This window comes from Vicugna pacos, chromosome 5 (assembly GCF_048564905.1).
Source record: "Vicugna pacos chromosome 5, VicPac4, whole genome shotgun sequence".
NCBI classification, from domain to species: Eukaryota; Metazoa; Chordata; class Mammalia; order Artiodactyla; family Camelidae; genus Vicugna; species Vicugna pacos.
This window is the reverse complement of record NC_132991.1, coordinates 80,319,805-80,340,413: the sequence shown is the minus strand read 5'-3', so window position 1 is coordinate 80,340,413 and position 20,609 is coordinate 80,319,805. Positions and strand designations below refer to the sequence as shown.

At 51.3% G+C, this 20,609-nt stretch overlaps 1 protein-coding gene across 1 annotated transcript; it reads left to right on the top strand.

Moving 5' to 3' along the window:
- The first annotated feature begins 2,211 nt into the window (after window positions 1-2,211).
- Window positions 2,212-20,377, top strand: PTPRN (protein tyrosine phosphatase receptor type N). The gene is made up of 23 exons (XM_006207224.4): window positions 2,212-2,368; window positions 3,836-3,886; window positions 4,132-4,245; window positions 7,123-7,219; window positions 8,100-8,361; window positions 8,448-8,802; window positions 9,230-9,361; window positions 9,960-9,994; window positions 10,667-10,941; window positions 11,161-11,247; window positions 11,557-11,636; window positions 11,806-11,870; window positions 12,511-12,729; window positions 13,169-13,369; window positions 13,470-13,617; window positions 13,761-13,834; window positions 14,062-14,139; window positions 14,251-14,370; window positions 15,390-15,556; window positions 18,572-18,625; window positions 19,281-19,345; window positions 19,558-19,631; window positions 19,828-20,377. Exons 1-23 carry the CDS (start codon window positions 2,254-2,256, stop codon window positions 19,897-19,899), a joined length of 2,940 nt encoding a protein of 979 aa, XP_006207286.1. The 5' UTR covers window positions 2,212-2,253; the 3' UTR covers window positions 19,900-20,377.
- Window positions 20,378-20,609: the final 232 nt, after the last annotated feature.

The window sequence follows — 20,609 nt, the reverse complement described above, 5'->3', positions numbered from 1 at the left end:
TTCACTTACTTCAGGGTAATCTGAACATCAAAAGAATAATTACTGTGATTGCCCAATACACATTGAATATATAATAATCCATACTTTCATAGTAATGCTCAGAAAGTCATAAATAATTTTTTTAAAAAACTTATTTGCCATTCTTGGAGGTAACTATTACACTGACTCATTAATCTGTAACTTAATAGTTAAAGAGAAGAAATGAAGAATGTATGCTACCTTTCCAGTTGGAATTGTATTTCAAAGTAACTAAGCCCAGTTGGTGAGAGAGTGCTCTTCTTTATGAAATAATATCAGCTAACAAATGTTAAAGGAATGATAGAATTAGAAAAATCACCATTTTAGTCAAGGATCATCAATGAATGGCATACTGATATGTGAAAAGTTATTGGGGAACTAGATATTCTCAGAATGCTAAAATATCTTCCATGGATTACATACTTATGGTCACAAGAGGAAAACATCACTTTATGATAGACCCCTGGCTGTCTCTGTCTTAAACCAGTGATTAATTTCAGCATCACTAAATAGTGGGACAGCCAGACATTATGCACTTCCTGAAACCATGCAATTGGAGACATACGGTATCACCTGTAAAATTTTTGCTTTAAATTTTTTTACCTGATCCAATCAAGACTTTAAATATAACTTCCTTTTTTTTCAGGAAATACAGGGGATATACAGAATATATACAGTGGAAATACAGGCTATATACAGGGGAAATACAGGGAAACATATCACAAGCAAATAGTCAGACAAATTCAGAAGGTGGAGAGTTGTAAACAAAAACTGGCCTGGTCTCTTCTGCAAGAAGATGTCAAAAATGGAGGTGGGAGTTTAGGAGGGGAGGAGCACTCTTTAGGCTAATTTAAAGAGAATTAAGAAACATAACTAAATGCAATGGTGATCTTTGATTGACTCCTATTTTGAAAAAAACAGCTGAAAAGGGGGCACTTTGGGAAACAATTTGAGATCTCTGAATAGGAACTGAGCATTAAACGATATTCAGGAATTACTATAAATTTTGTTAGGTGTCAATGGCATTTTGGTTATGTGGGAAATATCCTTGTCTCTTGGAGATGCATATTGAAATATTTAGAAGGAAAATATAATGTCTATTATTTACTTTTAAATACTAAAAAGATGCAAATATGGCAAAACAATAACTGTTAAGTCTAAATGATGAGTGTATGAGGATTTACTAGGCACTACTATTTTCTTTTTCTTTTCCTTTTTTTTTTTTTGGATTTTGGAAATTTTTTACTGAAAAGCAAGAGTAAAGTGATAAGTTTTGAACTTTAGAAATTCCATTCCCGAGTTTATTGGGTGACAAAAATGGAAGCAAAAGGCTAGTTGGTTGATTACTGCAATAGTCATCATGTAAGAGTACAGTGGTTTGCATAGGATAGCGAGTATGGAGAGAAGTGGACTGATGGGAGATAATATTTTGTAGGTAGAAACCATGAGGTTGTTGATAGACTCGAGGTGGAAGAAGGCGAAGGAAAGGAGAGTCGAGGCTAATCACATAGGCGAGTATGTATCAATTGTTTAGTATATACCAATGCAATGGTTGTTCTAAGTGAGCTTCATGAGTTTAACTCCCGTAATCTTCACAACCACCTTGTGAGGTAGGTAGTATTGGCACCTTCATTTTACACATCAGGAAATTTGGGCTCAGAGAGGTTAAGCAACTTGCCCAAAGTTATACACTTGGAAGGTGGCATTGCTGGAACTGTAATCCAAACACACAAACACGTAACCATTGCTGCTCTTTACAGGACATCGATTGCATTGAGATGCGAAATAGTACATATTCTATTCATTTTTAAGCTCTTCTCTTAAAATTTTTACTATCCGGCTCATTTCTTTCCTGGCCCCCACCCAACTGTCATCCTTTTCGCCAACCGTGCGCCTGAGTGATGGAGGTAGTAGTCCTTGGGGAGCAGCATACGTCAAGATAAGGTCAAGTGGGAATTCTAGTGAGGCGCCTACTGTTTGGTGTAGGAGGCTGGGGTGGGTAGGACCGCGGCTAAGACAGTGCTCTTACGCCACGTATGACGCAAATTAGCGCAAGTGCTGGGGGTGGAGGTGTCGTCACCACATACCCGGGGTTGGCGGAGCTGCTGCGAGAGGGGCGTGTAGACCCCGCCTCGGTGGGTGGGGAGTGGCAGGCCCCGCCTCGGCCCCTTTGGCAGGCTCCGGCCGGCGTCGCTGCGGCTCTGGCAGCGGAGCGAGAGCCCGGAGCCTGGAAAGATGCGGCGCCCGCGGCGGCCTGGAGGTCCCGGGGGATCTGGGGGTCTCCGGGTGCTCCTCTGCCTGCTGCTGCTGGGCAGCCGCCCGGGAGGCTGCAACGCCATTAGTGCCCACGGTCAGAAGGGAACGGGGGTTGGGGGGAGGGGAGGGGAGGGGAGGATGGTGCCGGGAGCAAAACTCAGTGGGGGATGTGGAGGGCAAGTGCCAGGAAGGTAGGAATCTTAGGTAGAATGTATGTGTGGAGTGGGGTAGGGGAGGCACTGAGAGATGAGGAAGACGAGAGGGCGTCTTAGAGGAAAGGGGCGTAGGCCTGGAGGTGGGGCTGGGAACACGGGGGCGGGACCTAAGAGAAGCGGGCTCAGGGGAAGATTGCGGTTATGGGAGAAGGAATGGGGGTGCATATGGACAGAGGGACCTATAGAGACAGGATACAATACCACGGGAGAAGCCAGTCGCTCCAAGGCGCCAAAAAGTGGCGATTGGCGCTGAAGGATGGAGGGGTGGAGGGAGGGAGAGGGAACCCTGATCTCTGGGCAGTAGAAGTAGGGGCCGTGAGCTTTGGGGTCCCAGCTTTCAGTAGAAGATCAGGCCGAGGGAGGATCCAGGGTTTCTCTTCAAGCCTAGAGAGGCCGATAGCTATAATCTGATCTCCGGATAAGAGGGGTACAGCTGGGGGAGGGGCAGAAGAGAGTGAAGAGGGAAGGGTCGTCTCCCGTCCCCCTCCCCACAGCCAGGCCTGGTGCTGACTCACATCTTAGAGGACAGAGACAGTCAGCGCTGACTCACGGGCAGGGGGAGGGTGGGAGCGGGGGGCGTGTGGGGGAAGGGGCGCAGCCTCGCCGTCTGGCGCTCTCCTTCCCCACCCGGCTTGGAGGCCAATACAAGGTACTTCCTGTGGCGCTGCGAGTTGGTAAGGTGGAAGATGAAGACTGGAATGGCGCAGAGGTCGGGTCCCTTGGCGACTCCTCACCCTGTCACCCTTCCCTCCCCCCATAACTGCTTCCAGGCAAGCCCTCAGCGGCACCAAGCTCAGAGCTTCAGCACCGCGAACAGCGCCAGCGGCATTGGGGCCACGGACCGCAGGGACAGTGTGGGGAGCACTGCCTTACCCCACCCTTACCCCTTTCCCCTAAAAGGGGAAGTGTGCTAAGGTTTCCATCTCTTCCGAGTCCCGGGCCATCATAAGATGCTTTTGGTGATTTGGGAAGGAAAGTCCCTTTTTTCTCAGAACTTGGCAAAAAGCTCTCCCACAGTAATTCTATGAGAGTAGAATATATGATTCTCTACTTTCACTACCCCCATGCACCTGGAGGGCTTCTTCTCCTCGTTACTTAGTTAAGCAACTGAAGATTTTAGGGGAAGAATCCAGACTTGCAAATCTTTAAAATCCAAAGCCAGGTCCTGTGCTTTCTTCTCTTAAGAATTCTAGGCCTCTTCTCACCTCTCCTCCCAGCTTAAAGTCTTCCTTAGAATGAAAGAATGAATCCCCTCTGCTTCCCCCTTTCCTAGCCTGTCCATCCATCTGACCATTCTGTGTGTGCGTGTGTGTGTGTCTGAGCCTATGCTCACCTGTCCTCCACAGGCTGTCTGTTTGACCGCAGGCTCTGCTCTCACCTGGAAGTCTGTATTCAGGGTAAGGCCCAGACACAGGATATACAAGATGGGGGGTGTGTGGTAGGGTACACAGTAAGAAAGAAGTGGGGAGTGGGAGGCCTGGAAGGGAGAAGGGGAATTGGGTTTGAGGAGAAAAGGGACTGGCCTGGAGGAGCAGAGCTCTCTGAAGCCAAGAGAAGAGTTAGACGGAGTGCTGTCTATTTGCAACATGGGCTTTGGAAGGCCTCTTGGAAGCCCCTTGTGACATGACTTTTTTGCTCTTAGATGGCTTGTTTGGACAGTGCCAGGTGGGAGTGGGGCAAGCCCGGCCCCTTCTGCAAGTCACTTCCCCAGTTCTTCAACGCTTACAAGGTGTGCTCCGACAGCTCATGTCCCAAGGTGAGGTCTAGGTGCACTGGAGGAGAGAGACTGAAACTTCATTAGATAAGGGTGGGGAAGTGAGGGGCCACCTGACTCAAAGGTTTCTCTCATGGAGCATTCCTATTACAGCCACTCTAGCGCCTCACCTTCCCAGGCCTTGCTGGAGGAGACAGGAGTGGGGGTGGAACCCTAGAGATAGGCTTTTCACATGTAGACTCTCTGGAGGAATCCAAAGGAGGTTTTTAGAAGAAGCCACTGGAACAGACCAGCATCCATCTCTTTAGGACCAGCCTAATCTCTAGAACTGACTGAGTGCTCCAGAAACATGAGTTCTGGAGTCCTCAGCCAGAACAGCCCACTCATCTAATTCACTCATTCAACCAGTATTTATTGGGTACTTCTGTGTGGCCAACATAGTTTTAGGTGCTTGGGATGTAGCAAGGAGTAAAACAGACAAAGATCTCTGCCTCCTGGGGTTTACATTCAGGGGTGAAGGGAGGGAATACATTATATAAATTAGAAAATATATAGTGTATTAAAAGGTAATAAGTATCATGGGAAAAAAAATACTATAGTAAGATAAAAGAATCATAAATAGTGAGGTAGGAAGCTGCAGGATTAAATTGAGTGGTCAAGATGGAACTTACTGAGACTATGAAATTTAAATAAAGACATCAAGGAGGTGAGGGTGTTTTCCAGAAGGTTATCTAGTGGAAGAGTGTTTAAGGTGGCCAGAGAGCTAGAACATGCTCCCTAAGGTAGGAGAATGACTTTGAGGAACACCATGGAGAACACCTTTACAGTGTGGCTGTAGAGGAGTGATGGAGAAGCAGAGTAGAAGATGCAGTCAGGTAGGTGAAGAAGAAGGATTTTCCTCTAGGATTTTATAAGAGAATGTGTGGACATTGGCATTACTCTGAGTAAAAGAGGAAGCCATCACAAGATTTGAGCATAGGGGTGCATGATCTCACTTCTACTTTAAAAGGATCACTCTTGCTGCTGTGTTAAGAACAGAGTGTAGGGAGTCAAGGGTAGAAACAGAACACTAAACATTAAAAGCTACCACAATAACTCATATAAGTGAAGAATAGGTGTGGATGAGGGTGGTTGCAGGGAGGTAATGAGAAATGACAGGATTCTGCCTATATTTTTAAGGTAGTGAGCATGATTTCATGAAATATTGGATAGAGCCATGAAAGAAAGGGAGGAATCAAGGATGACACTCAGGTTTTATTGCCTGAACAACTGAGTTGATGGACATGTCATTAACTCTGCTGAAGGATCAACTGGGGGTAAGGGGTGTTCAGTTTTGAATGTTCTTAGTTTAAGATAGCCATTCAAATAGAATGGGAAGTTGAGTACATAATCTTGGGTTTAGAAAGAGAAAAGTCTGGAGTGGAGATATAAATTTGGAATTCTTTGATATATAGATGGTAATTAAAACCTTGAGATGGATGAAATAATCAAAGGATTGAATGTTTACGAAGAAGAGCCCTAGAGAATTCTAATATTAAGAGGATGAGGAGAAGGAGTATAACTATCAAGGGAGACTGAGAAGGAGAAGCCAGTGAGGTAGGAGGAAAAACAAGAGTGTTTGGTGTCCTGGAAGCCAAGAGAAAGTGTATCAAGGAGGAAGGAGTGACCAAACAGTGTCAAATGATGTGGTAGGTTAAATCAGATGAGATCTGAGAATTGACCACTGAATTTAGATATACGGAAGCCCCTGGTGATCTTGGTGAAAGCAGTTTTAGTAGAATAGTTGGAAATAAAATCCTGGGTAGGGTGGATTAAGAGAGAATGGGAGGAGAGGAATTGGATATAGCCAGTATAGGTAACACTTTCAAAGAGTCTTGCTGCAAAGAAAATCAAAGACAGGGTGATAGATGGAGGGGAATGTAGGATCAAGCAGAATTTTTATAAGATGGAAGACATTGCATCATGTTTGTGTGCTAATGGGAATAATTCAGTAGAGAACAGGAGAAAATGATGATGTAGGAAAAAGGGGAGGATTGGGGGGGAGATTTTTCTGAGTAGGTGGTACGGATGAAATCTAGTGCTCAAGTGGAGGAACTGGCCTTATACAGGAACACAGAGATTTCATCTAATGCTAATAGGCAAAAAGGCTGGTATGGATGCTAGTAGACCCCAGGGTATGAATTAAGAACAGTACAGATTATTAACCCAGAAGCAGAGGAAAAGGAATAGGGAAGTGGGTGTGGAGAGTGGGAGATTATTTCTTTAGAATAGGTGACTGACCTTTCCTGAGAGCAGAGTTGCATTGAGGGAAGCAGCCAAACAGATCTGCCTCAGCATAAGATGGTGGTGACGAATGTTTAAAACAAGTGTATAGTACTTTGGAGTTTTCCAAGCACTTCAATTTCCCTGATTGCATTTAATCTTTACTACAGATCCATAAAGTATGTATTATTCTTATTTTACATATAAAGAAAACAAAGGTTCAGGGCCCAAAAAAAGAAGAAGATGAATAATAATTATGATGATGATAATAATAGCAGTTATGGAAAGCACACTATGTATCAGGTACTATTCTAACTATTTAATGTTGTGTTATTTATCACAACAATCTTAGCAGGTTATAAACCACCATTTTTCAGATGAAAGAACTGAGGCTCAGACAGGTTCAGCCAAGGTCACACAATTAGTAAGTGGCAGAGGATTTAAACCAAGTCTCACTCCCAAATCTATACCTGAGGGTGGGAAAAGGACAGCTCAGATCACCCACTGAGTCTCCAAACTCCCTCCACTGCTCTTCTGCTCTGCCAAATTCAGTACACTGCAAGGTAGGGGGTGCAGTTTTTATCTGCACTGGTCCCTGTTACTGGGCTCTCAGACTGTCCCAAGCCAACCATCTTACCCTATCCTGCTCCCTGGCAGGACTGTCCTGGCACGATGACCTCACCCAGTATGTGATCTCCCAGGAGATGGAACGCATTCCCAGGCTTCGCCCCCCAGAGCCCCATCCAAGGGACAGGTATGCATCCTTTCTCATCATCTCTAGCATGACAAGGCTGCTGGGTCTGATGGACAGAGGGACGTGGGCACGAAGCAGGCTGGGGCATGGGTAAAAGAGGTTCTGGAGTGGTCATCTGACATGTTCACTTGCCCAACATAAGCTGAGTTCATCCCTGGGGACCCAGCTAAACAGGGACATTAAAAGATGTTTTGAAACATTTGGACATTTGGAATTTTAAAAGAAGCATCAAAGTAGTCATCATGAAACAAATTAGAATTTTGTTGGACCTAAGTTGTTTAATGTTCAGTTTGATTACTATGTGGAATTGTATATGGTAGGAGGTACCATCATCTTTTTGTGGTTAGGGTCTCTGAAGGCATCATTCAGACCCTGTAAAGCAGAGGAAAGTAAATGAGGGCTTGGGGCTCAAATGATAATACCAAATAAAGAAGGCACAGTGGGGCTGGGGGAGCAGAGTGAGGGGGCACAGTACTGAATGTCTGAACGTGTACTTGGAGACCCAGGTGCGGGGACATGCACACCGGGACAGTGAGGCAAGCTGCAGCCAGAGTTGGTCTAGAGAGGTTCCTGGCTGCCTTTCCCTGCTACTGTTCTCCCTTTCTCTGTCCCGTAGCCTCACGCTTCATCAGTTCCGCCACTGTGTTTCAGGGACCCAGGCATGCTTACCAGGGAGGCAATGACCTCTGCTCCAGGCTTGGCCCTCTGGCCTTCCCCATGATACTCCCTCCTTTCCTGAGGCTACCTCATCTCTTACGAAGTCAGGCTCACCCTAAGCTAAGCCTGCCTGGCCCCTTCTCTCTGTCTCGTAGGCTCTGCCCCACACAACCAACACACACACATACACAAACACACACACACACTTTGCTTTCCTCCCCAGATCTGGCTTGGTGCCCAGGAGACCTGGTCCCACTGGGGAGCTGCTTTTACAGGGCATCCCCACTGGCTCTGCTCCTGCTCCCCAGCACCGGCTTCCTCGACCTCCAGTAGGTGGGGGCGGAGCTGGGGCGGGCTCCTCCCTGTCCCCTCTGCAAGCTGAGCTGCTGCCCCCTCTCTTGGAGCATCTGCTGCTGCCCCCACAGCCCCCACACCCTGCCCTGAGTTATGAAACTGCCCTGCTGCAGCCCTACCTATTCCATCAGGTGAGCCCGAGACACTGGCCCCACCTCAACCCCCGTGTCCTCTGTCCCTGACATCCGCTCTTATCCCAGTCTCTTGTTTCCCACAGTTTGGCTCCCGCGATGGCTCCCGGGGCTCAGAGAGCTCCTCAGGGATGGTCAGTGTTGGCCCCCTGCCCAAGGCTGAACCCTCTGCCCTCTTCAGCAGAACTGCCTCCAAAGGCATGTTCGGGTCTCACCCTGGCCTCTCCTATGGGGACCCTCCAGGGCCTCCACCTGCTCAGCTTTTCCAGGAGTCAAGGCTACTATACCTGGCCCAGGAGCCACAAGTGCCCAGCAGGGCCAGGGCACCAAGGCTGCCAGAGCAAGGGGGCAGCAGCCAGGCGGAGGACTCCTCAGAGGGCTATGAGGAGGAAGGACTAGAGGGCCACAGGGAGAAGCCTCCTTCCCAAGCAGAGCAGCCAGGTAACAGAGTGCTCAGCATCCACTCCCTGCCTCTGGGGCTGCTTCCTGGGGGGTGCGAAGTGGGGGTCCTTCCTGACTATCCATGCATTTGTTAATTTGTCCTTAAAGTCATTCATGCATTTAACTAATGTCTGCTGACAACCTGAACTATGCCAGGCACTAGGTAGGCAGTGGGGATATGGTGAGGGGTGAAGCTGACATGACTCTTCTTCAGCTGGGGAATCAAGAAGTCCTTCCTGAGCCTGAAGCTTGGTCTTGGTGCCAGGAAATTCTTTCCTCCTAAGTATAGACAAGGATGGGAAGGGGAGGGCATCAGTGTCCTGGTGTTTGAGAAGAAACTCTCACATGTGCTGGCCCCCTAACTCCCAAATGCACCCCCAAGTTCATCTCCATACCAGGCCTAAGCTCTGTGTCTGGTTCCCAGCAGATGTGATTCTGCAGAGACTGGCAGCCGTGCTGGCGGGCTATGGGGTGGAGCTGCGTCAGCTGACCCCTGAGCAGCTCTCCACCCTCTCGACCTTGCTGCAGCTGCTGCCCAAGGGCGCAGGACGAAATCTGGGTGAGTGTCCAGGCAGAGTGACCAGCAATGACCAACCGCATGGAAGCCTCTAACCTCACTTCTCTAGAACAAAGGAAGCGGCCTAGAGGGGAAGGGCCAAGGCCAGGGGAGGGAGTTCTTTTGAGGCACAGAGTCATCCTTGTCCCAAGGGCAGGGAGCAGAGTTTGGGGTGATGAGCTGAGGAATTAGAGCAGGAAAGGACTGGAAGATGGAAGTAATAGAAAAAGAAGCCAACAGTGGGTATGAGCCAAGATCAGAAGCAGGGAGAAGGCTGGGTGGGAGATAATGAGGAGCTAAGGAGGGGTATGGCCAATGCAAAGGAGAAGCCAATAATTGATGGGAAGAGGGAGGACTGAACAAAGAATAGCTTTGAGAAGTGTGGCCAATAACAGAGGGAGGAATTGATAAAACAATGAATTATAAGGCAGAAGCACACAGGCATGAGGCTGCGCTTAGGATGAGACCAACGACAGGGTCTTGGTCACTGACTGTGAGGAAACAGGCCACAACTGATGTAACAGGCCTTTTCTCCCACCTGCACTGTGTGGACCTTGGCCTTGGCCCTTTGCCCAGAGTCTTGTTTTTCCTGTCTCTGCAGGAGGGGTTGTAAACGTTGGAGCTGACATCAAGAAAGTAAGTTTGTGGCACCTCCCTGACCCACACGTGCCCCACAGCAGCAAACCCCCTTGGCTGAAAGCTAAACCTCACGATCAGGACCCAGAATCTGTATCCTCCAAGCCCCCATTTTGGAGGGAACCATGGCCTAGCAGCTGCAAGGCGTTGTCTGAGGTCTCACCTCAAGTTGAAGGCAGAGCGGGGATGAGAAGCCAGAATTCTTGATTGACTGCTTTTTTTACGACAGTCAGTTTAGACCACGCTCTGAGGATCCCTAGGGGAAGGGGGAGTTGCAAGCAGGCAGGCTCCTGACGCCCTGCAGCTTGAGGCGCTCTGTTTCACGTGTTGGAATTCTAAGATTTTGTGGCTCAACAAAAGTCTGCAAACCATAGCTTGCCTGTTCATCTTCTATCCTCACCCCCACATTCCCTGCTCTGGAATTTCTCCTCACTCCATCCCCATCTTGTGGATGATTACTGATCATGAATAATCACTCATTCATTCATTCATTCATCCACTGGGCTCACTTTCCTGGATGCCCTCTGTACCCAACACTGACCTGGGCCTAGGGATAGGAAGAGGAAAAAGTCCTAAGTGCCACGGTGGGAGACAACGGTCCAGGGTGTGGACCCCCCTCCCCTAAGCCCCTCCACTGTCCAGAACCACACCTCTATCCTCTCTTCTAAACAGACAATGGAGGAGCAGGTGCAGGGTGTAGACGCAGTGGAGCCTCCGCCCCCCACCCCTTCCCTGCCTGGATCCCCCACTGCCGGCCCCACCTCCAATAAAGCCCAGCAGGAACTGAGCTCTGGATCCTCTGAGCCTCCAAAAGCTGCCGACCCCCCTGCCACACATGTCCTACTGGAGAAGAAAAGTCCACTGGGCCAGAGCCAGCCCACAGCAGCAGGGCAGCCCTCCACTCAGCCATCAGCAGAGGAATACGGCTACATTGTCACTGACCAGAAGTAAGGGCTCCAGCCTGGGGCAACCTCCCCAGTCCCTTGGGGGTTGGGCTGGCCTTTCTGGCTGGAAGCAGAGGGCAGAAGTCCAGAGATGTGAACCAACAGGAGGTGGGGTGGGCTGCTCTGCAACCTTGGAGGTGGCTCTGCACTCCTGGAGGTTGTTTCAAGAAAGTGGCCAAGAGGGTCGTCACTTTTCTTCATCTCCCTGCTCCCCACCTCCAGGCCCCTGAGTCTGGCTGCAGGAGTAAAGCTGCTGGAGATCCTGGCTGAGCATGTGCACATGTCCTCGGGGAGCTTTATCAACATCAGGTGGGGCTGGTGGGCTGGGGCAGCAGGGATCTAGAAGGTCGCTTGAAGAGGGAGATGGCTGTAGGGGCTCAGAGTAGGAGGGGAAGACAAGTCCCAGGTTGGGTCAAAGATGTTTCCAGCTTCATTGAAGGTACAACCATACCTACCCCTGCTGTTGGCTCAATCCAATAGCTCTCCAGCCTCAAGCATCCCTGTATGGCATCTCTGATTGGTTTCAGCCCCGGTCTCTAATGGGGAGAGGGCCAGAGCAGACCCTCTGAATTTGGGGTCTGTGGTGGGTCAGGTGGTAACATACCTCCTGTTCGGCAGTGTTGTGGGACCAGCCCTTACCTTCCGCATCCGGCACAATGAACAGAACCTGTCTTTGGCTGATGTGACCCAGCAAGCTGGTAAATACTTCCTGGCCCCAGCCCTAGTAGGACATACCCAGGCCTGTGGCTGATGCTCCCCTTGAAATATTCCCAGCCCACATGGGCCCTCCCTGCCACCTGGTGTAGCATGACATGTGGTGGAGACCACATGTGGCTGGAGAGAATCTTACCTCTGTCTTCCTTGCAGGGCTGGTGAAGTCTGAACTGGAAGCACAGACAGGGCTCCAGATCTTGCAGACAGGAGTGGGACAGGTATGTGCTAACTGGAGAATCATTCAGAGCCCCAGAGGGCTGACATTGCCTACAAGAGATGAAGGCAAACTTAACAGGAGAACAGGAGCTGAAATACATATGGCTTTGCCAAAGCTGCCCTCCCCCATGCAGTTTTCTTTCTGACCAGCAGATGGCCTCAGGGGTTCCTGCAGAACCAGCCCTTGCTTGGAAGAACTGTCCAAGATGGCCGGCCATGGGGCTCCGCAGATGTTCTAGAGCCAAGTCTCAAATTCCAAGGGAAAACCTAACACAGGAAGGGCATTAAACTCAAAATATGTTTCTATTCTGCATCCAACACTGATGCTTCACATTCTACTATTTGATCCTTTGGGTCTCTTTGTACTTCTCTACATCCATTTTTTAAATACAAAAACTCCTAGGGAGGGTGACCCACTAAGTCTCTGGCAGTGCAGTGTGGTTGAGGTGGTCCAGTGAGGACTGAGAAGCAGGATCTTGGATCTGTCTGAGTCCTTCTGCCTGTACGACCATGGCCATGCCCTCCCAGCTTTGCCCCAGGAGATGTCCTAGCAGGGAGTGTGATGTGGAACAGGGGTAAGGCGCAGCTCCTAAGTCTCTCCCTGCCACTACCCCCCCCTTGATTCTAGCCTTGTTCCCACAGAGGGAGGAGGCGGCCGCTGTCCTTCCTCGACCAGCCCACAGCACCTCTCCCATGCGCTCTGTGCTGCTTACTCTGGTGGCCCTGGCAGGTGTGGCCGGGCTGCTTGTGGCTCTGGCAGTGGCCCTGTGTATGCGGCAGCATGCGCGGCAGCGGGACAAGGAGCGCCTGGCTGCTCTGGGACCCGAGGGGGCCCATGGTGACACAACTTTTGAGTACCAGGTATGAAGCCCCAGAAGCTTGTTGGTAAGAGGGAATGGAAGGGGCCTGGGAATCTGGGTCTCACGTGGGATGAGGTTTGGGAGTTGGAAAGGAGTGAGCACCCATCCCTGGGAATGTCCAGGTAGAGGCTGGAGAAGCCATGGTGAGGGTTGTGGGGGCATTTGGAATAGATGGAGTTGGAAGCAGATATTTCTTCCCAGTGCTACAGTTCTGGGGTCTAGGATTCTACTCTGTAATATCTGAGGTTGATGTAGGCACCACCCAAGCAGAACAGCCCCCAAAAGGATGAGAGCCAGGGCAGAAGACCCTACCTCAGATGAGATATGTTTCATTCAAAATCAATCAAGGACAAGCCTAGGGACTCTGTTGAATTAAGCCCAGGACTCTTATTGAAAAGTCTTCAGGGGACCTTGGACCCTGCCTGATTCTTCCTCTGCAGGACCTGTGCCGCCAGCATATGGCCACAAAGTCCTTATTCAGCCGAGCAGAGGGTCCACCGGAGCCTTCTCGGGTGAGCAGCGTGTCCTCGCAGTTCAGCGATGCGGCTCAGGCTAGCCCCAGCTCCCACAGCAGCACACCGTCCTGGTGTGAGGAGCCTGCCCAGGCAAACATGGACATCTCCACAGGACACATGATTCTGGTCAGGACAGGGTGTGGGTCCAGAGAGGGTGAGAGAACAGGATGGTGGGAGGGGCCGGGCTGGCAGTAGGGGCCAGAGCCAGGCTGCGGTGCCCCTGCAGGCATACATGGAGGACCACCTGCGCAACCGGGACCGCTTGGCCAAGGAGTGGCAGGCCCTGTGTGCCTACCAGGCGGAGCCCAACACCTGTGCTACCGCCCAGGGGGAGGGCAACATCAAAAAGAACCGCCACCCTGACTTCCTGCCCTGTGAGTGAGTCCTTCTGGCCCACCTGGCCCAGCCCTGGAGGGCTTGGGGGAGGGGCTGGGCTCCTGGCTCAGGCTGAGCAGCAGAGGTGCCAGGACTCCAATGACTGGAGGGGCCTCTGGGATGGGATATGGGGTCTGTGCAGATGACCACGCGCGCATCAAGCTGAAGGTGGAAAGCAGCCCTTCTCGGAGTGACTACATCAATGCTAGCCCCATTGTGAGTGCCCCCCCCAGCCTCTTCCCCATTTTCATCCTGCCCCCATAGACTCCATTTCCTGGTGGTGACGACCACCCTACCTGAGGCCCTGAAACTGTGGGTCTGATATCCTAGCATGGAAACAGGGGCTCTCAGGCTACCCCAGACCCTGGCCCACTCCCTTTGACCAAGCCTCCCCATAGCAGCATTTCCCATTCTGGCTCATGATGTGTCTTTCCTGCCCCTAGATTGAGCACGACCCACGGATGCCAGCCTACATAGCCACACAGGGCCCGCTGTCACATACCATCGCAGACTTCTGGCAGGTGGGCTTCTGGAGGAGGCCTTCTCCAGGGACCAGGGTTTCTTCTAGATAGCCAGGAACAGCCAGGTCCTGAGAAGGTTAAAATGGAGCTTACCTGGGTCTCTGTCCCTAGATGGTGTGGGAGAGTGGCTGCACTGTCATCGTCATGCTGACCCCGCTGGTGGAGGATGGTGTCAAGCAGTGTGACCGCTATTGGCCAGATGAAGGCTCCTCTCTCTACCATGTGTATGAGGTCAGCAAGACCCCACAGCCAGGAGACAATGGGAGTGGGAAAGGTGGATGGTGCACCACTCATACATGTGTGAATATATGTGTATATAAACATGCATGTGAGCCCACATGTATATTCACATACATGCATGCATATATATGTGTGTGTGCCCAGTCGGGCCAAAAAGCATTTGTAGGGACCTAATCTATGACGAAAGATTCATTTGTGAAACTATAAAACCATCGAAACTGAGGTAAGAAGCCAAGAGTCAAGAATACAGTAGATGAGACTGGGAAGATAAGGATACTCAAAGACCAAGATTGAGCCCTACTTTTATTGAGCCTAACTGAGACCTGAGTTTCCTGGAGGCCAAAGCAAAGAAAGAAATGCCATCAGTCACATATGTTGCTTATGTAAAAGAAACAAACTGTTTCATTAGGAGAGAAGATAGGTAGGGGAGAACTGCGCAGAGGCAAAGCAGGGGAAGGAACAACATTCCTGACAAATGAGAGGTGACCCCCACTATAAAACAAGAGACAAGAGCACAACAGAAGCTTCTCATCACCAGATGAGCACTGGATGGCAGTTTTTCACCATCAGATGAGCACTCAACAGTCTTTTTTTTTTTGAAGTTTTAAAAATTGGTCTTGCTTGTGGTTAAAGGAATCAAATAAATTACAGAATTTTATCAAAGTTTATGGTATGTGTAGCACAGACACTTTGCTAGACTCTGTGCAGAAGAGGAAGGAGAAACTCCAACTTCAAGAAGCAAGCAAGCAAGCAAGCAAGAAAGAAAGAAAGAAGGAGGCTTACAATAGTTGTATCTAGATGGAAAAGCCACCAATTGTCCTGAGCAGTCGACACAGACAGCTAGGGTTCTTGGGGACAGCTGGGAGAGTGGGGCAGGCTGTTGGGTAAGCTTCCTGGAGGACTGAGAATTTGACTGGCCCGGGAGGCTGGGAGGATTTGGAGAAGCGGAGGAGCGTGCACTCAGACGCAGAGGCCCGGCCGCGCTCAGGCCCGCGCCCCCTGTTTCGCAGGTAAACTTGGTGTCAGAGCACATCTGGTGCGAGGACTTCCTGGTGCGGAGCTTCTACCTGAAGAACGTGCAGACCCAGGAGACGCGCACGCTCACGCAGTTCCACTTCCTCAGCTGGCCGGCAGAGGGCACCCCGGCCTCCACCCGGCCCCTCCTGGACTTCCGCAGGTGAGCACCCCGGGCGCCTGCAAGGAGCTGGAGGGCAACGGCCTGGCGCCTCCTGGGCGGTGGGCGGCCCCAAAGGAGGCTCGAGGAGCCAGGGAGAGAGCAGCACAGGAGTAGAGGGCCGGGAGCTGGGCTGTGCCACGATCCCTCAGCCCATCATCTCCTGGGGCCCCGAGTCATGTGGCGGGCCCTTTACCCTGTCCTGAAGCCTTGGCCTCTGATCATCCAGTGCCCCTTCCAGACGCCCCCAAACCAGGACTGGCTCTGACCTCCTAGCGGAACCTTCCAGATACCGCTGCCCACCCAAACCAGGACTGACACTCTGTCTTGCTGTGCCCATCTCTCTGCCAATGTGGTCCAGCTCCATTTCTGCTCTGTCTCTGCTGGCCTGCTGTCTCCTTCCTCTCTCTTGCCCTCTTTTTCTCCCTGCCTCTCCAGGTCCAGCTTTCTTCATAACCTTCTTCCCTCCAAGAAGCGCTCACTTGATTTCTAGCTCCCTCCCTCACTCCTTCTCTCCTGCTACTTGGCCCCTCCTGTCTGTTTCCTCCTGTCTTGTGCTCCCAGGCCTCCAGCAGTCTCTGTGTCTGCTGTCCCCTCACCATCTCTCACTCCCTCCTGTCATCTCCCCTTCTTTAGCCCTCTCTCTTTGCCTCTTTTTTTTATTTCTCTCCTTCTGTCTTTCCTTCTTTTTCCCTCCCTGCCCTCTTCTCTCTGCCCCACCCTCCCTCTCCCCCTCACCTCTTTCTCTATCACTCATCTCACTCTTCCCCTCCATCCACATCTCCCCTTCTCTGCACCTCTCCCTGTTCCAGCTCCTACTTCCTTTTTCTCCACCTCCCTCCCATCTCTGCCTGTTTCCTTCTGCTTCTCCTTGTCTCTGTCTCCCACTCTGTCTCTCTGCATGTCTCTGTCTCCCCCTCCCTCTGTCTCCCTTCTCTGTCCCCTCCTTCCTCTCTCTCTCTCTCACAGCTGCCAGTGTCATTTTTGTGATCTGCAGCTAGTATTCTCACTCCAGTTGCATAGTCACAAAAGTGATCATTGGCAGGTGTGGCCGCTGCATGGACGGGACAATGAGGACGTGTGGGCCCAGGGACCACCCTCAAGGCTGCTGGGATTGCTGGGAGCTGGGGGGACTCAGGGAAGGGACAAATACTATCAAAGGGAGTGTGGGAGGTTCTCTGGTTTCTTGGGGACTCAGTGGAACTAGGTGGGGGCTGAGACAGGAAGCTAACTAAGGGACGTACCTTATCCTAACGCTGAAACAGGACCAGGCCAGGCCTCTGGCATCAGGCCTCTGGCATCTCTGCCTTCCCCCTCCCCAGACAGGTGGCTGAGAAGCCTGCTGCCACAAGCCGGGGCCTCCCCCACACTGTGGCCTTCTGCTGCTTCTCTGCTCCTTGCCAAGCTGGCCTGAGGTCTCTAGGCGCTGGGGAGAGAGCAGAGAAGCAGAGCTGGGGGGTACCTGGGGACAGTTTCTGAGCCTCAGGACAATGGTATCAAACAGGGGTCCCTGGGGCCTGAGGCACAGGCTTCTCAAAAGTAACACCAGGGGTATCATAGCTATTTTCTGTTTTCCACATTAAAAAAATCCTTATAGAAGTAGTGCATGGACCTGTTTTCAGGCTGCACAGGTAAGCGAAAAGTTATATTTCTTTGCTTTAGGCTGAAATTATGTAAACTCAGTTGACATTAGACACCCAGAAAAATTAATTGCTGCTTAATAAATACAGTTTGGTGAAGGTCCACTTAAGAGAAGGCAAAATAACATTTTATGTCCTAAAAAGTGACTCCGAGCAAGTTCCTTGACCTCCATCTGTTTCCTTACCTGTGAAATGAGGATGATGACCCAGACTTTAGGGGGTTGTTACAAAAGCCAATAGGATAAAGTCTATAAAATCTAGTTTAAGCACATAGCAAGGGCTCTATTAATTCTAAATACTGTTTATTATTATTATTATTAAATGATTGGGAACTACTGTGTGACTTCTATTCAACTCCAGCCCTGATATACTAGCCAATGTGCTAGAAAAATCACGTGGTCTGTAAAACCATTCAGAGTCACCTGGCCCCTGCAGGTCTGGGGGAGCCAGACCGGAGGACCACCAAGTTACAAGTTTCCCCTGAAACACTCTAATAACACCTAAGATGGTCCTCCCTCATCCTTGCCTACTGCAGGGTATCAGGATTCTGCAAGTGCCTCTCAAAGCAGGAACATCATAAGGCACAAAGGGCAGATTAGACTGGGTCACTGAGATGGGGAGAAACCCCCTGCTCCTTGCTGATCTGTGGTCAGGGTAGCAGAGTCTGAGGTCCAGGTGGACCCCAAGTCTGAGTATGACCCAACCACAGAGCACCTGTGCTGAGGTAAGACTTACCCAGGGAGACAGCAGCAGTATAATATTCAAAGCTGAGGGGTTGTCCTTCCTTGGCCAGAGGAAAGTTGTGCTGGGGCTGCCTGACTTCACTGCTGGTGAGGACCACAAGGAGCCTGAGTGGCAAGAGGAATGGCTTGAGCAGCTGTAGGGGCAGAGCATGGATGTGGCAAGACTGACACCCTTGAAGTCACCAGAAAGCCTATCCTCCCTGGACTTTTGGCAGAGGTGGCTGTTAATATTATTATGTGTTCTTAATAGTACTACTGTTAATGAGCATCTACTGTATGCCAGATCTTTCACAAGTTCTTTAAATGGATTATCTCATGGAATCACAGTAAGAACCCTAAGAAGGAGATTACTATTCTTATCATCCCCATTTTGCAGGTAGGAAAACTGAGGCTCAAAGAGGTTAAATCATTTGTTCCAGGTGCACATAGCTCATAAGTGACAAGGCCAGCCCAGTGCCACCCCTACCATCTCTGGTTCTTTGCCTCCAGCCCTGACTCCTCTCTCCAGCCCTCTTCCTTCCTCTGCCCTGGGCATGTGGGGAGAAAAGGAAGAAAGAAAGGCCCACAGGTGTGGGTTTCAGTTCCCCTTTCCCTCTCCTGGTGATCCCTGGCCTCATACCCATTTCTTGTTGCAGGAAAGTGAACAAGTGCTACCGGGGCCGCTCCTGCCCCATCATTGTGCACTGCAGGTGCGTGCAGAGGGGCTGGGGGCTGGGGTGGGGATGGAGGTGACAGCACAGCTCAGGCCAGGGGGGCCTGAGGTGGGGCATTCCTGCTACCCGCCCGCTTTCTGGTCCTACTGCCTGTGCGCATCTCCCATGCACACTGCCTGCCTGTCGCCTTGATGCCAGCAAACTACAGCCCATGGGCCAAATTCAGCACGCCATGTGGTTTTTGTTTTTCTAATGGTCCATGAGCTAAGAATGATGTTTACATTTTTAAATAGTTGAAGAAAAAGCAACGTGTGACAGAGACTATATGTGAAAATATTTCCCATCTTGCCATTTACATAAAAAGTTTGCTGAATAAAAGCCTGGCCAGAGGTTGGAAAAAGCTATTCCTATTCTCTCCTGCTGCCTCCCCCTCTGGGTGGACCCAGGGCTCTCCTTTACGGTTGGCCACTGCCCAAGAGACACCCCATGGGTCACAGGCTCCCCACTTGAGGCCCAATTCCCAGGACCCAGGAGTTATGATGGTTCCTTCATCCTCGACTCACTCATGCCCCACCCCTAGGCTAACCCTAAAAGCTCTGCCAGTGTCCCCCCAACCCCAAGCCTCCATGTCTCCTCCACCCCCCCTCCTTTCTGCTGGGTCCCAAGCTCAGCCTGTCCCCGTCTGTTTCAGTGATGGTGCGGGGAGGACTGGCACCTACATCCTCATTGACATGGTACTGAACCGCATGGCGAAAGGTGAGGAACGACCCCACTGTGCCTGGAGCCCAGCCCCCGATTAAAGTCTCCCCAGCCCTCAGGGTCACAAGAGTTCATGGAGGGCAGGTTGTCACACCGCCAGGTGTTGTCCAATCCTCCAAGCCCCCCACCCCAGGATCCCCAAGGCTTTCTGGGTTCTACCCTCCTCTGGACACCCTTTGAGCAGCCCCGTGCCCCGCCCCCCACCCCAGGAGTAAAGGAGATTGACATTGCTGCCACCCTGGAGCACGTCCGCGACCAACGGCCTGGCCTTGTCCGTTCTAAGGTGACTGTTCCTCCCTGTCCCCACCCCAGCCACCACACTTCCCCAGGGAACCCAGCAGCAGCCTGCCTCTCCTGCCTGCCTCCATACCTCCCCCAGCAGGGCTCCCACCTCCTGCAAGTGGCCTCCCAAATGCCTCCCTGGGGCAGGAGCAGAGGCCAGGCCTCCCTGTGACCCTCTTCCCCCTGCCCCTCCCCAGGACCAGTTTGAATTTGCTCTGACAGCTGTGGCGGAGGAGGTGAATGCCATCCTCAAGGCCCTGCCCCAGTGAGACCCCTGGAGCCCCTTACTGGGCAGCCAGCCTCTGCCCCCTCTTTGCCTGTGTGAGCATCTGTCTATGTACTCACTCCTCCCCCTACCCCTCACCTCGGTCCCTCTTGGGCATGTCCAGTCCTTCCAAGAGGAGTGTATAAGGAAGGGGAAGCAGGACGGGGAGACTTGCCCGGCTTCTGGCATGGGGGAGCTGGCAGCCGGCCAGGAGGAGAGGAAAGTCATGGGCAGCAATTCCACCCAGAACCTCCTCCTGCCTGAGTTCCCTGGCCCCCATTTCCCGCCACTCTGGAAGCTCTGAATATGTCTGTGGACAGCCCCCATCCTCCAGTGTGGATGGAACGGGGCAGGGGGGCTCTATGCCCCGCTCTTCCTGCTTTCCCAGCCCCTGCTGTCCTGCCTCCCCAACCCACACTCTGGCCCCTACCCTTCCTGTCCCTTCCTCCCCACCCCGCCCTTCCACCACATGCCACTCAACTCTCCCCCTCTGGCACAAGAGAACATTTCTAGAAAAATCTACTTTTGTATCAATGTGAATAAAGTTAGTGTGTCGTGTGTGCAGCTGCAACTCAGACTCCTACGCAGTTCTGTCTGCTCTGCTTCCAGACTCCAGCCCTGGGCTCAGTCCGGAGCCGGGCCCTGCTGCGTTTCTCAGGAGATGCAGAGAGGGTGATGGGAGAGCCAGGCTGCGGACTCAGGCTCTCCAAGGTT